This window comes from Centropristis striata, chromosome 15 (genome assembly GCF_030273125.1).
Source record: "Centropristis striata isolate RG_2023a ecotype Rhode Island chromosome 15, C.striata_1.0, whole genome shotgun sequence".
In the NCBI taxonomy this organism is placed as follows: Eukaryota; Metazoa; Chordata; class Actinopteri; order Perciformes; family Serranidae; genus Centropristis; species Centropristis striata.
The window spans coordinates 13,498,627-13,514,457 of record NC_081531.1 but is presented as its reverse complement, the minus strand read 5'-3'; the positions used below and the strand labels follow the sequence as shown (position 1 = coordinate 13,514,457).

Here is a 15,831-nt window from a genome sequence, read left to right as displayed (position 1 = left end):
TTTCCTCTGATAATTCATGTATCATCAACAATACAAACAGTCTAATCATAAAAATGCCAGGAGCATAGATTCTTAAAAAGGCAAAGCAGAGAGGTTTTTTAAAGGACGTCGGGATGAAATCCGGTGCAAAAAGAGGAGTGAGGGGGAGGGGAGTAGAGAAAGGTACTTACATAGCCAGTATAGATCATCCCATTCTGTGGAGAGTTACACAAAAAAAAAGAGTTACAACAATAAAAGTCATGCTCGTGCATTTTTTCCAAATGAGCAGAGAAGATAAACCAGACCTTTGCCCATTGCTCATGCTCAAATCACTCCTACTTTCTATTCATGTCGTGCCACCAGCTTTCCGAGCCATTTGCTGAATAAATGAGCGTCTTGAGTTGCGAGGTCAATCAGACGAAAATTAAAAGATGAAACCAGATTGAATGGAAGAGACTTGCGGGTAATTAGAGTGGAGCACAAAGGACAGACGCACATTTGGGAGCTCCTTCAAAAAGCCCTGAATGCAGCAGAGAGTTACATTTGGCCAACAGGTGCATTTAATGAGTTTCACTCCAGAATGAGATATCAGACCATTAGGAGAAACTGACTTCACTGACAGAGTGATGGATGGCACCCAATTAATACACAATACAATACTTTCTATTTCTGCTGAAGTAGTGCAGCAGTGCTGCCCCGACAGAAAGGCCACATTTACAGACTTGACCCATTAGAGCGCTGCAGGGATGACGTATTTTTATAAGCCAATCCGGATGTTAGCATCATCCTGGTTCCCTCGACAAAGAGCCAATGGGATTTTTCCACATGGTCCTTCCATGGATCAACGGACAGCCTTGCTATAAGCAAACTACACCACAATAGCATGACTTCACTACCATAGAGCTGAAAATGTTGTTCAATGTCCCTGACAAGCTCTAAAGTCTAATTTAGCCACAGTGTAGGCCTTTTTAAAGACACATTAAAGCTTCAAATTTTACAATTTTACTTTACTGAGGTATTTTATGTGATAAAAAACAAAACATGAAAATGTCCTAAGCCTGTGTTAACCTCAGATCTTATTTCAGGCATCAAACCCATTAAAAAAAACACTGACTTTGAGACAAGGTGCTAAAATGTGAACTCATTTCCAGGATTTTGGGCTCATTTCTGCAGCACTCTATGAGATTTTAAAATCAGATAGTTTGTAATCTGTCATTTAAAGTGCAACACTATCTAAATTAGGATTTGCAATGTGTTATTTCCATGGCTTGGCAAGTGCAATCAATATATGTAATCATGAGAAAAAAAATAGCATGAATTTCTTTATTTTTTTGTTTTAGCACTCCAGTTTTTTAATTTGGTAGGCAGTTGTTTGTACTGACCAATAATTTGGACTGTGTAAGACCATAGGAAGAACATCTATGAGTAAAATGGGATTAGTTCCCCTTTAAGTAATTTGTTAAACAAAAACTGACAAATATCTTTGATTTCAGCTTCTCCAATTATTTCAGCTTTTTCTCTGTTTTATATCATTATGAACTGAATATCTTAAATTCTTATTTTATTCCTTAACAACTGATTAAGTGTTGGCAGAGACACTTAAAGTACATTTTCCATTTGGATTCCACCACAACAAACAGGGAGAAATGCTTTGGTTGGGTGCAAGTCACGCCCAAATCAGCACTCTGCTGGTTTGGTTTTGGAGTGTACCCAATAATAACGGTGTAAATTGTAGTACTCACAGCAAACAGGAAAATGACAGAGCTGTCAATTCATCTGTGTTACCACATTGTGAAGGAGATTTTGCCTTTTATTTGTTTATAAGTCATTCTGAAAGTCATCAATGTTTCTGCCCAGAGTTCAGTGAGAACCTATAACTTAATAGCACTCAAAAGTTTGGTGTCTGTGTTGTTTTCCATGAAAACAAGCTGTTTTAGTCATGAAATGAGTTACAAAATGAATCAAAAATATAGTGAAGACATAGGGAAGAAATAATCATTTGTAATAATTTGTAAACCTGTACAAATCTCCAACTTTACCTCTAGATACTCAGCTAGCCTGAGGAAGGATCATTTTATTGCTTCTCAAATCAGCACAAAACAGTTTTCAGCTGTGCTAACATAATGCACAGGTGTTTTAATGATCAATCAACCTTTCAACACTATAAACATGGATTAACACAATGTGCCATGGAACACATAAATGATGGTTGCTGGCAATATATAAGAGATATGTCATGAGAAAATCAGTCGTTTCCAGCTTTATAGTCAGTTACAATGTCTGGACTGTATGTCTGTTATTTTAATTTAAAATGTTTTACTTTTCATACAAAGGACATTTCTAAGTGACCTCAAACTTATGAGCGGTAGTGTATGTCTGTCACGTTTTGTCCATTTGGTGCAATAAGAGTTGAAAGTTAGGGGCAATCTAAAGCCATAACAAATAGAGAAGGTGCTTTTTAGGTTCTAGAGAGGGATGCTTGGCAAAAAGATACTCTGAACAGGCCGTTTACCTCCTCCTCTCCTTTCTCTCCGGGTCACACTAGTATATTTGTTCATTTATGTATAGTGAATGCTGACACCTGTGCACATAGAAGATATGAGCCCCCCTCTTTGTATGGTTAAGCTGGTGTCCTCTTTTGGTAATATACCTATGTATCATCAATGCACAAGCAGGGCAGAATTAAATTGGTAAGACCGTGAATTGCACTTGAACTGCTGTCTCTGTTCTCCTCGGCCAAGAATCATTAAACATGTCAGTCTATCAGTAATTTTTATAGACTCTCTGCGGTCTTCACTGTCTTCACGTCACTCAGCTCCAGAAATTCTCCACAACACACATGCGATGGTGCCCAACAAAAACATGCAAATGTTTTAAATTACCATCTGAGGGACGGGCATGGGTGCAGGTGCCATGGGATGGGTGGTGTGGGTCCAGTTGGTGCTGGTGCACATAGTCTTCGACTGCCAGCCGCCTCCTCCTGTTGGTTTTTTCTCTACCAGCTGACTCCACTGGAGCTCCGGCCTGATGCACACACACGCACACACACACACACACACACACAGCATTTTCAGGTGTGCAAATGATGCAAAATCCGAAAGAAAAATAATGAATCATAACAGAGTTTGAACAGTAATAAAGCTGGATAGACAGCTGAGTCATTTGCTTGTGGCTAAGTCTTGGATGTCAGAAAAACCCACTCACTTTTTAGCTGGCGTCCCCCCAAACTGCAGGTCTGAGAGAAGCAGAAAACAAACATAACATCAGCTGAAGAGAAGCAACACGGCCAGAGAAGAATAGCAGGAGAAATGTAAGCGATGACTGAATATTTGGAGAGAGATTCTGTGTACTCACTACCAACAAGGTTGGCTAATGAAGAGTCCAAATCATTTGGCAGCATTTTTCCAGAGTGCAATTGGACTCCGGGGCTGTGAATTTGAGCGGGTGGTGCTGGCTTTAGCAGGTCACCTGACATCCAAAGGTTACCATGGTAACATGAAAGGAGAAAAGAGGGGAAATGAGTCAAGAGCATGAAGCAACTGAGCATCACTGTCACAGCATATCCAGCTCTGAGCAGTATGTTTGTGCATGTGCATTTGCACGCTTCACGTATATTTGCATGATTATGTGTGTGTTTGTTTGGTGCTGTATGCAGTCCTACCTCCCCAGGCATTGTTATTGTTGGGCACAGTGTGTGTGGTCTGGATGGGGGTGAAGTTAGGCTGCAGGGTGAACAGCTCACTGGTCAGGTTTGGCACGCTGCAGGAAAGAAAATGGAGAGGAGAGCACAGTTTTGTTTCTCATTTTTATTTTTATGTAAGCATTTCAAAAATATATGATTTATAAAGAAAGCCAGGCAAAAATCCCGCTTGATGAAAAACTGGAGCCTTTCTACAACATACAGAAGGCATTTCTCCGCTGCATGATAGACTCACTGATTGCTGACGGGGATGATCGGTGAGTTGGAGAAGAGATCTGTGGCCCCTCCGCTGCTGTTGGCACTGCCCACTGACTGGGTGCTGGGTGACACATTGGGTGTCTGAATGTCAATCATCTTATCCTCCTGCAATGAGAAGCATTAACATTTATATAATATGTGGTATTTCCATGGTTTGTTAATAGCCCTGCAGCACACACAAGTAGTGTTAACCTTCTCTGGAAAAACAACAACAATGATGATAGCCATTATAAATATTTATATGTGAAGAGAATTCCACTGCAGAGGGTCTTAAGACTGTGACTTCATTGTCATTCTCTGTGCAGCTCTGTACGCTATGGGCCAGCAGCCAGAGACAGACAGTGTATTTCACTGTACTGCAGGACTAATGCACTTGTCCATTCAATTTCAACAACAGTGTGGAGGACAAGGAGACCTGATGTGCACTTCACACAAGCTGAAGTAAAAGCAAAAACAGTTCATTTGTGAAAAGGTGTGTGCACTTGCAATGATCACATTCTGGCTTCACTCAGTACAGTATTGTTGCTATGGCAGTATTAGCTGTCTGTATTTGTATGCATGAGTTTCTAAATGTCGTGCAAATGTCTCGCCTTGTGTTGCTGCAGTCTGTTGTCTTCTGTCTTGTCGTCCATACGGCTGAGAGAGATCCCAGTGCTGGAGAGAGAGGACACGGCACTAGACAAGGTGCTGGATCTGAAGGTGAGACACACAAATATATTTTTATATTTTATAGAACAGGAATAAAAAACAGGAAAAGACAGATTATCAATCATACTTCATCTCTGAAGTTCTTTATTTTACCTAACTCATTAACTTAACTTAATAACTTAATTCACCTGGCACAGGAGATTGACACTCAGACTACATGAAAGATAAATTACACACATCACTGTATTTAATAGCTGCGACTGTATTTTACTTGCAAATGCTTTGGTTATAAGCATTTTATACAACATTAAACCTAGCTGGAACCTCTTCCACCATGCAATCACTCAAATCTTGGAAAATTAATTAATTGACATAAACCATAGAAATAGAGTACGTAAAAAGATCTGATCATGAGTCATTTTATTTCCATTGTGAATTTCAAAATCACAAGTCAGATTTTTCCCATGGGCTGTAAGTTTAGTATTATTGCTGTATACTCTTAGTCTTGTTATTCATTTTTTTATTTTGCAATAAAAGCATGCAGTAGTTTTTACAGTAATACTAATGGCGGTAGCTGCAGTAGTATAGTAGTATTATTTGGCTGGTGCAGGAGATCTGAGTAGCTGATCTGATTGTACCTGCTGGCTGCGGAGAGGTCTTTGAGCTTCCTGCCCTCCAGAGAGGCTAGATGCTGCTCCAGAGCCTCCAGGAGAGAGCTGGGAGCCTGAGGAGGGGGTAAATGGGAGGGGAGTTGATGGGGTAACATTAGAACCACGGCCAAAAGGATGAAATTGGACACACTGCTTTCTCCCATCTCCTCACCTCCTCATTTGATCTCTCACTCACTCACTCACTCACTCACTCACTCACTCACTCACTCACTCACTCACTCACTCACACACACACACAAACTCACTCACGAACACACACACAAAGCTGCAGCAAAATTAAGACATTACTCCCAGATTCATCTACTCTACAACAGCTCTTTGTTGTTCTTTTTTTTTTTGCATTTGGTTTCATCAGGTTTGGTTGACCAGCATGCACACATCAGCCTTGGATCATGCAAGCGAGTCCACAGCGGGACTGACAGGTCAGGACAGAGCAGAGCATCGTCGCTGCAGGGCTTCAGAGTAGAAACACAACAAACACGTCTCTGAACAGTCTAGCGAGCCCATGCAGAGGCCAGCAGTGCACAAATGCTCTCTTAACACACACACTTACACACGCATACGTGTAAAGAAAATCACAGTCCAAAAGAGTTAACTGGTGGATTCCACGTTAGGTTAAAAAATCAAATGAAGGTAATATCCATTAGATATACATTGGAAATTAAACAGCAGCTAAAGATAAAAATCAAAATTTATCCCACTGGAAGCCAAGGACGTTAACTCAGCGAAATGTAAACATCTGGTGAATAACCAGGTATACACATTGAGCAGCTGGCCAGCACTCTTTATTGTAAAACAAAAAGGACGGATGGGTTCATTTTGACCACCATAATGTGATACCACGGCCTTCATCTAGAGCCTTACATTTCAGCACCAGAGCACACAACGCAAACACAACAAGCAAAGAAAAGATTTCTCATATACTTATTTTAAGGGGGAAAGAGAGTAAAATGCGAATTCTGGATATCCTTCTTCAGAGAAATCTAGAATATGCTAAAGGTTTAAAAGTAAAACAGACACATATCTAGAGCTCAGTAAAGGCATGGGTTACTATGTTGTTGAATAAGGGCATATAAGGCCTTCATAAGCACTACAAACATAACATTAATCTTTTAAAAAGTCATCCCTTTTCAGTTTGTTACCTGATTTGTCAACATCCAATTATGGTTCTACTGAAAAGGATACTTTGCATTTGGGGCTTTTAGCATGATATGCAGTGCTCATGATGGCATTATGTACACCTATCCAAGTCATATTTGCAGAGACCTATTTAATAAAAACCATTCGCTGCTCTCCCCACAGCTAATGCAAAGGGACATAATCTTTTCAGGGAAATGATTTGAACACTGCTTATGTGGGCAAAAACCTATTTCATAAAGCTGTGCTGACTTATTTATATGATAAGCCTTTGAATGAAGAGACAAGCCTTGATATTTACATTGGGAAAATGCCAGAAGTACTGCTGGGGAAATTCAGACAGATAATAAGCCCCGGTCATGGACATTTAAAATAGAAATATGGGGGGAAAGAGGCTAAAAACTTTTGATATTCAGCTGCAAAAGTGCTGCTTTTAAAATCTTACCTTAGAGTAAAATTTGTTCTGCAGTGATTCAGATAAGGAAAAAAAATGAAATCTCTGCACTAATGCTTAAAAATTGTGAAAAATAAATGGTTATTTGCAGGTCTTCATTTATTGTTTCCTCTCTATTCTAGACTCAGAGAGAAAGGGAGGAAAGGTGAAGGAGTTAAGGAGAGTGAAGAAGAGAGGAGGACAGCTGCAGTGTGGGCAGGTCTGTAGGGTGAGTAGGGAACGGGAGCATTTAGAATGAAGCATTATGGGATTGACTTGACGGATTTAAATACTGGTTGACTGACTGGTTGATTGACTGATTGAGATGAGATGTAGACTGACCTGTGTGAGATCGGGGCTGTCGCCCTGATCTATCCCAACTCGCTGTGTCACAAAAAAGGAGGGAGGGGTAGGGGAGGGAGGAGGGAGGCAAAATAAAAAATAAACCAAATGTAATAGTAAAACAAGGAATAAACCAAAAAACCCAACAGAGTAAAAAAGGGAAGAGGCGTGTGAAGGAGGAAGAGGAAGAGGAGGAGGAGGAGGAGGGAGAAAGAAGAATCAAACCCAAGCATTCATTACATCATGCAGTGGCTGGAAAGAAAACAAATAAAAGACAACAGAGAAGGAGGGGAGGAGGGCGCATGCACACGCATACAAACACCTATATATATACACAGTATATGTACACACACACTTATAAGTACACGCACACACACACACACTGAGATCTGGTTTGAAATGAATGTTGAGCACACCGACTGATTGAACAGGCAAGGCAGAGAGGGCAGACAACAGGTCACGTGACTGCGAGGTAAGAAACATCCAAAAGGAAGACACTCAACTAATGTTGACTTTGAACAGAAAGAGAAGGGGGGGACACAGATGACACACAAACAGACAAACACATTTTGTTAGACAGGTAAAATGAATGGGTCCTTAAAGTCAACGTTAGTCTGTTTAGATTTTTCTTTGGATCGAGCGGCTGCACCCCAAACCTTCCTCCAAATGGGAACGAAACCAAGCAGAGAGAAAGCCTTTGAAGATAACGCAGGGAATAATGCTACGCAGGATCAAACTGTTTATAGTCACTGTGAAGCCTAGCAAGGACTGTTAATTGGATAACAGCCAAGAATTTTATTTTTTAAGAGAAGAGAGGAAATAATAATAAGAGAAAGAGGAGGACAGAGATAGTGAGAGAAAAAGAGCTTGCTTGGGCATGCAGTGCAGGCATGTGAACAGGCAGCACGCGAGGGTCCCTCAACTGGAAGCTCTACATGAGTGGCTCTCTGATAGGCTCAGCCATTAATCACTTGTCATGGAGTAACCCCCTCCTCAGGTCAGGGCAAGAGAAGGACAGAAAATAGGAGGAAAATCTAGAGGTAAAAAAAAAGACTTGGAAGATTAAGGAGAGCCAGTGGACGCTGATCTACGGTCGGTTTTATTTTGGAAAATGTCGACCGTATATCAGATCCAAAGGGTAACAGCAGTCTGGAGCGAATCCCAACAGGTTAAGGTGGAGTTTTTTTTTCTGCAGGTTAAAGTCTTCTGAGAAACAGGAGAAAATTCTAAAAGAAGATGATGGTGTGTTTATACGAGAGGAGAATGTCGTGATTCGCCCCAGACAGATACTCTCACCCTCTCCTCTGGAGTTTAACTCTTTCCTCCGCGGAGGAGCAGCAAGGCGAACAGACGTTACCTCTGCCACTTTGAGAAACTCGGACAGTTTGGTCATCCTGTTGAGGAAAGTCTTGTAGATCTCCAACGCCTCTTTGCACTGGTTCTTCTTCATGTCAAAGTATTTCTCTGTGGAGCAGAAGACCAGAACCAGTAAAAAGATCCCTATTTATTCACACATGAAGGAAAACTAAGCACTAGGTTTAAAAATACCAACGTTTCCCTTTAAGTAGGATTTCTTTGAACCCACTGATATACAAGATGATAATGTGTATACAGAAAAAAAATAAATAAATCAATCTGCTACTGACTTGTCCTGCAAATTCAGTGTCCATGCCTGCTTAAATACAGTCATGGAAAAAGGTATTAGACCATTGTTGGTGCAGACATTAATGTTTCTCTGAGAATTAATGAACTTCTGACTCAACGTCCAAACACAAGTCCGCACCTCAACAAAATGAACAATTGTTCAAAAACTAAAATAAGTGAAAAGCAGAAACTCTTCATATTTGAGAAGGTGAAACCATGAAATGTTAGTTTCTGACTAAATAATTATCTAAATAGTTGCCAACGAACCTTCTGTCAATCAGCTTATTGATTAATCGACTAAAACATGCTGTAAATACTTGTATGTAAATACTGTTGAGTAGCTTAATTTAAACATTTTATTATACAGTCATGGAAAAAAATATTAGACCACCCCTTTTCTTCATCTAATAACTAAAATCATTACCAAGAAAACCATGGAAAATGGCTATTTATCAGCTCTTAAATTAAACTCTTATGAGCTATTTTTGTTGTTATCCAAACAAAATACATTTAGTTGTACCAGGCATTAAATGAACAGGAAAGCAAGGAGAAAACAAGGGTAATAATTTTTGACTGTACATTAAAAAAGTTTCCAGTTACTATATAACCATAGTTGAAGCACCTCCGATCAGGTCAATGAAGTAATGAATCATTTAATGAAGTCCTCACTAAAGACTCTGATGGTCTGTCCTCAGCCCGACTCCTCACTGGCTTAATAATTAATGTAAGACGAGAAGGTGATCTTTAATGGACTTTTAGAGACAGTTGGAGGAAAAATTGATTTCCCCTTAAAGATGGATTGAATGGAGTGTTGTGATCTCGACATCAGCAGCAGATTAAATATATAATCTGCTGTACTGTATGTGTGGTTTACCCAGCATGTTGATGACTCCTTCATTGTAAGCAGCAAACAACCGTATAGAGTCTTTAAACAGCAACATGAAAGCCGTGTTGATCACTCCATTGGTCAACTCGTTGGAGTTAGGCTGGAGAAAAGAAAAGGAATAAATAGAGGTTGGATGAAGATATTTCAGTAATTTACATACATGTCTTGTTTGTGTCTTGAGGTAAGATGTTTACCTGGAAATCCAGCAGTGCATCCAACTGGTTCTGAATGATGGGCAGAGTCTTAATCAGCTTCTCTGTGTTCATGGTGCGCATCACGCCTTCAGCCCTGCTTACAGGTAAGAGTACATGCACACGAACACACACACACACACACAGGACTTATTAAACCAAGGCATGTAGGTGTAAAACGGGGTCCCACAGATGTACGTTTCTAGTGTCAATAAGCAATTATAATTGCAATTGAAAATGAGAATATGTTCATCTTAAAAGAAAAAAATAACATTCTTGCTCCTACAAATAAGAAGTTACATTTATAAGCAAAAACTGCACCGTTTCTCAGTTCAATAGAGTACAGCCTTATTTGGTCTGGTATGACCTTTTGGTGGCTAATGTTAGCTACACTGTGTCATGACCCGGCTCAAAGGAGAGGACAAAAACGTGAGAGTACAGTGCATCGCCGATATAAAAATAGATTTATTTAAGTAACACAACCTAAAGAAACACAAGCATGAGGTGTGTACATCAGTGGTTTCAGTCATGTACATGTGGGTGTATTGATCATGTAAGGAACCGAAAAGGTTAATGGAATCAGCTGATCACCTCGTAAGAAAACAAACAATTATGTCACCAGAGTGAAATAGGCGGGGCCGTCACAACTGTTAGATAACAAGCTCTTTAGTCAGAGACAGTTCAGAAAGTAGATGGCAGTCTTAAAGTAATTTCCTGTATCTGTGATATGTTGGGTTCACTTCTGCTCTGCCCCTTCAGAAGACTAGCAAAAGGTCCTGAGTCACCAAAGTAAATATTGGACCCAATTTTCATAAGCCACATTATGAGGGCATTTTTCAGACGTCATGTCAGGAGAAAGAGGCCTGTGTCAGCAACACACTCTTGTGAGATCTGGCAACGTAGATCTGGCAACACAGATTGCATTACTAAAAATAAATCAATAACACAAAATATTGATTATTAAAATATAATTATAATAATAATCATCATCAGATAACACCTCTGGTAGTTGTTGCTGTTCAGCAAAAGTTAAAAAGGCTCAACATGCTATAGTTAAAGTAAAAAAATACATTTAGAGCAGCTGCTATCTCCTGAATTTTTCTCCTTATATACAATATGTGTGTGTTTGTGTGTCAGGAGTGTGTTGAGTTCGTTACCCTCTCTTCATCTTGGTGAAGTCCACTGCTGCTAGTCTGTAAGACATGGCTTTTTCATTCAGGTAGCGGCTGTAGCGTCTGATGAAAGTTGACATGTTATACCCTGAGGGGGCACAGAGAGGGCGCTGCAGTTAGAGACCAATCACCTTGACTTATTTTCAAACCAGGTTAAGAAGTCATAATCTCTCTCATATGAAATGGACTAACTTCTCCACTAGCAATCTGATTTTCTCCAAACTGGCCTTTGCACCGTGTCACCTTGAGATTTATTTACTTTATATAAATTGAATTACAAAGTCACTAAGTACGTGTTTCCATTTTCAGTAACATTCAGCAGCTTCTCGTATCCAACAAAAGGAACATTTATCTGTAGCGTTTTAATCCTGGACTGTAGCTTCCCTTTGAAATCAGCTCTGAAATGGGCTTATTGATAGTGTTACAGAGCCAGCAAGAAACCGACATAAAGTCATTCTGTTAGACGTACAGTACTGCTGAGCTTACAAACAGCCAAATGGCATTAAATCACCTTGTAGTGCAGCCTTATCTAGAAAGTTGTTGAGGTTGAAGAGCGTGTTTCTGGAGGCAAGGTACTGCATCAATCTCTGATGGAAAAAAGGAGAGAAGAAAGAGTTAGTGGCTTATCTGATGCTGTTACCTGACAATATCAAGCCATGTCCACGCAGACACATAACAGTGTCCCTGTCACACAAAGTAAAGGCTTCATTTGTGGGCAGGAGTTGCAGCTTTACAAACATTTCACTGACAGTTTGTTGGCATAAAGTCATGAATCGGACATTTTGACTTCCTCTAAAACTGTTTTAAAAGACCAGTGTTACATCTTTACAATAACCCATAACCACATCATGTTTAAAAGGAATGCTTAACAACAAGGTGGGTTTAGGTTTAGGTTTATGTATTTGCACAGTTAGAATTACATAAAATGACAAAGATAACAAATAGTGTAAAGTGCAGGGAGAGGCAGGAAACCCAGACGGGCTTATTTAAAGCCTCCACCTAAAATGTCATAGTTGAAATAAAGTAATACCAAACTGATAATAGAGAAAAACACATGTATAACATCAACAATAAGTTACAATGACAATACCAGAAATAACAATATGAAAACAAAAATATGAACATAATATCAAAGTGCATTAATGTGTGAATTTGAATTTTAGAACAGCCATTAAATGGGCTTTTAGACATCTTTTGAAACATTTTACAGAGATGGAGTTCTTTGCCAGATGAGAAAAGGTATTTATACATAATTTGGTCCCCCTAAATTTAACAATAAATTGACCTCTGCATGTAAGAAATCTTGGAGGATGAAGATCTAAAGATTGACACTTTGGATAAGAGTGAACCTGAGAGTTAAAAATAAGACTCTGAAAGTTCTCTGAAAAGTTTTAATGATCTGAATATAATATAAGGTGCCATTTCATTTACCTGACTTTCATTTAGTCCGGTAAACTCAAAACATCACGTCACTACTTGTGTTCCGAAAAACTTTCCTGTTTCAACATTTTGAGAGGGTCAGTGTGCCCGCTGTAATCCCTCTCTCTAGTCTGAGACGTTCATCGCTTAACATGTTTGATGTTCGTTGTCACTCCTGTAGTGAGAGCAAGTGGCGTGAGGTGATTTATTCCTCTAGCTGTTGAAATGTCAGCGGGATACATCATCAGTTCCTGTTGAACACGTGGAAGATAGCACTTCAAAGAAACTCACTGTGAGAGTACGAGAGGAATTGCTACAACCTGGAGAGCAGAATGTCAGACTCGGGACAAATCCCTGATCAGCAATCAGTCTCTCTCTCGTGTGTGTGTGTGTGTGTGAAGGCGCACAGAGCATTAGATTGTACACGAAATGTCTCAGTTTAATCCTTTCATTGACTCCTGTGTCCACTGTACTGATGCTTCATTAATAGTTTATGATCTCATTTGGGTCTGCTAACATTGCATTATCGATAAATCTGGGGGAAATAAATCCTCACAATTAATTGTGGGTTATTAATTTTCCGTTACAGTAGTTGACCTTTAAACTTTAAATAACCGTGAGCTAAACTTACCCGACTCATGGCTGTCAGGATGGTAGCTTAATAAATAACTGCTAACTCCCAGGATTATGAGAGCAATATTCATGATTATATTTTAGCATGTTTGGAGACACATAATACATTTTGAGCTCATTAAAACAAACTTGTTATGTAAAACTGACACATCACCTTCTTGTTATCCTAAGAATTTACAAAATAATCTTCAGCTCACCTCGTTGCCGTACATCATGAGGTGGTGTGTGGTGATGAGCGCTTTGAAAACCACTATCCAGCTGTTGCTGGCTGTGCGCTCCAGCAGTGTGTCTGCCAGGTGGGGGATGCTGACATTCAGCTCATTGGTGCAGTGGATCAGGTCTGCAGGGCACAAAGAAAACAACATGAAGGAGTCTGGACATACAGAGGAAGCTGTGAAAGAAGAAACGAATACAGTCATGGAAAAAAGTATTACACCATTGATTCCTTCAATTTCTTGTTCATTTTAATGCCTGGTACAACTAAAGGTACATTTGTTTGGAAAAATATAACGATAACAACAAAAATAGCTCATAAGAGGTTAATTTAAGAGCTGATATCTAGCCATTTCTCATTGTTTTCTTGATGATAACCATAATAATAATCAATAAAACTGTGAAAAATGGCTAGATATCAGCTCTTATATAATAAGACTCTTATGAGCTATTTTTGTTGTTTTCATTATATTTGTCCAAACAAATGTACCTTTAATTGTACCAGGCATTGAATTTAACAAAAAATTGAAGAAAAAGAGTGGACTAATATTTTTTCCATGACTGTAATTAATAGACGAATATTATAGAAATTGTGTATCCAAAAGGTTAGAGATAAAGTTTTAGGTTTGACTATTAAGTAGCTCATACAACCATACTTGAAAAAAATATGAACTATCCCTTTAGGGATAGTTCATATTTTTAAGTCAACTCTACCTCTTCACTTCCTGTAAGTCACTGTGGAAAAAAAAGGCAGCAGCCACATGCCAATATCATAATTTATAGCCATAGAGAGCTTACAGGTTGAGTTATTAAGAATCAATGAAATGAATGAACAACCTCGATGAATGCAGTCCTATCGACTGCTGCTTTAATTTTCACTCACTCAATATCTGCACGCGAATCAATGAACAAATGATTATTTAATGATAGAGACTGTATAGACAGATGAATCAGAACTAGGGCTACTGTATCACCAAATCCATTTTGTAGCTGTAATTTAACAGTGCTACCAACTTTCTCTTCAAAAACGCCAATAACATATCAACTCAGAAGATGGTAATATTACATTATATTATGAGGTCATGTCAACATCAACCAGGGTCATACTTAAAAAACAACAACTATTAGCTGAAAAGCATGATGATGAATCATGAATCTTGACTTTCTTCACAGGTATATCTCTATCTCTCTCTCTCTCTCTCTCTCTCTCTCTCTCTCTCTATATATATATATATATATATATATATATAGCAATGATGGACTAAAACTGAGTTGACTCCAGTGTTTTCCCACTGAGACTCGCACCCAGAGTGTAAATTGTCTTTTCAAAGCAAATGTTGAACACATTTCAAAAGGAAAATAGCTCGGTGTTCTGCTGCATGTTGGATATAAAAGGTCTGACAGAATGGCAAGCTGAGTGTGTTTTTGAATGCCAAGGTAGCCCAGGAACAGGATCGATTTTAAAAGCAAAGGAGAGATGTTTTCAGTTTTATATTTACGATATATCCCAAAAATAATAAATTCAGCAGTGAACACTAAACCTACAACGAGGACAGATTGGTGGAACAATGCCCTAAATTCTTCAAGGATTTCTCTGGCTAAAGATCAAAATGTGAAGTATGTTCGGCCTCTGTTTAATCCCTCAGATTTACTGACTCCCTAGTTAAAGAACCAAGCTTTAAATAGCACAAACATGCTTACTCTTATGTGCCATGAAAACTGCAAATTCTGTAAAGCTGATTCAGCTGTGATTCAGCTGGATTACTGTAAAGAAATGTTGTTAATATCTTCAAAGACAAAGATAATTTTTCTCTAAACTGACCCTATTTGTTCTACAGTAACACATTTTGTATAAATGGACTGTATTGTGCTCTTATTGTAGAGCTGCTCCATGTAATCTGTTTATCAGCCAGTTTAAGATCTTTTACTACATTTATCTCTGAAAGTCCCTGTTTAGATTAATAAACACAATATTATTTGTGGTACTGTAAAAACATGTGCAGATTATTTAAAACCAGACAGAAACAGGATGTAAACTTAAGTTGATTTAAACAAATAATCTTGTTAATTAAAAGATCATTGGAACAACACAGTAAAATAGAAAATGTATAATTTAATGTGAAAAAAATCAAGATTAGAACCATTTTTACTTGAATTTGACAGCAGAGCTCAACATGGAAAAGAAATGCACATGAGTGTATCACGAAAAGTCAAGCAACCAAATTAAAAAAGGCAGATTGTGTGAGTGAAACCACTGGGGGAGTGAAAGGAAGTGAACTTGCATTCAAAGACAGGCGGAGAGAGAAATCTGCGTGCAGAATAACTGTGAGAAAACTTCAAGCAAGGTTTGGTTTCTGAGGCAAATCCTCGGTCTGTTTCTTCCACAGGATCAGAGGTTATCAGGGTTTATTTGAAAGCTCTGTGATGTTTTCGGGCCCACTGAAACGCTGGATACCAAAAAGTCCCAGCTGATACCACGGTTAAGTGTTTGATGCATGTCAAAGG

General features: G+C 38.9%; 1 protein-coding gene across 1 annotated transcript in view; it reads right to left on the bottom strand.

Moving 5' to 3' along the window:
• Nucleotides 1-15,831, bottom strand: part of LOC131986382 (phosphatidylinositol-binding clathrin assembly protein-like) — a 30,299-nt gene that overhangs the window by 6,452 nt on the left and 8,016 nt on the right. Inside the window, exons 2-16 of the mRNA XM_059351295.1 lie at nucleotides 13,311-13,453; nucleotides 11,573-11,648; nucleotides 11,047-11,149; nucleotides 9,893-9,986; nucleotides 9,687-9,798; nucleotides 8,526-8,632; nucleotides 7,169-7,210; nucleotides 5,224-5,309; nucleotides 4,528-4,630; nucleotides 3,915-4,042; nucleotides 3,641-3,738; nucleotides 3,334-3,447; nucleotides 3,184-3,214; nucleotides 2,862-3,003; nucleotides 171-194 (exon numbers count right to left, since the gene is read on the bottom strand). Coding sequence (XP_059207278.1) covers nucleotides 171-194; nucleotides 2,862-3,003; nucleotides 3,184-3,214; nucleotides 3,334-3,447; nucleotides 3,641-3,738; nucleotides 3,915-4,042; nucleotides 4,528-4,630; nucleotides 5,224-5,309; nucleotides 7,169-7,210; nucleotides 8,526-8,632; nucleotides 9,687-9,798; nucleotides 9,893-9,986; nucleotides 11,047-11,149; nucleotides 11,573-11,648; nucleotides 13,311-13,453 — 1,403 coding nt within the window. The remainder of the gene's footprint in view (nucleotides 1-170; nucleotides 195-2,861; nucleotides 3,004-3,183; nucleotides 3,215-3,333; nucleotides 3,448-3,640; nucleotides 3,739-3,914; nucleotides 4,043-4,527; nucleotides 4,631-5,223; nucleotides 5,310-7,168; nucleotides 7,211-8,525; nucleotides 8,633-9,686; nucleotides 9,799-9,892; nucleotides 9,987-11,046; nucleotides 11,150-11,572; nucleotides 11,649-13,310; nucleotides 13,454-15,831) is intronic.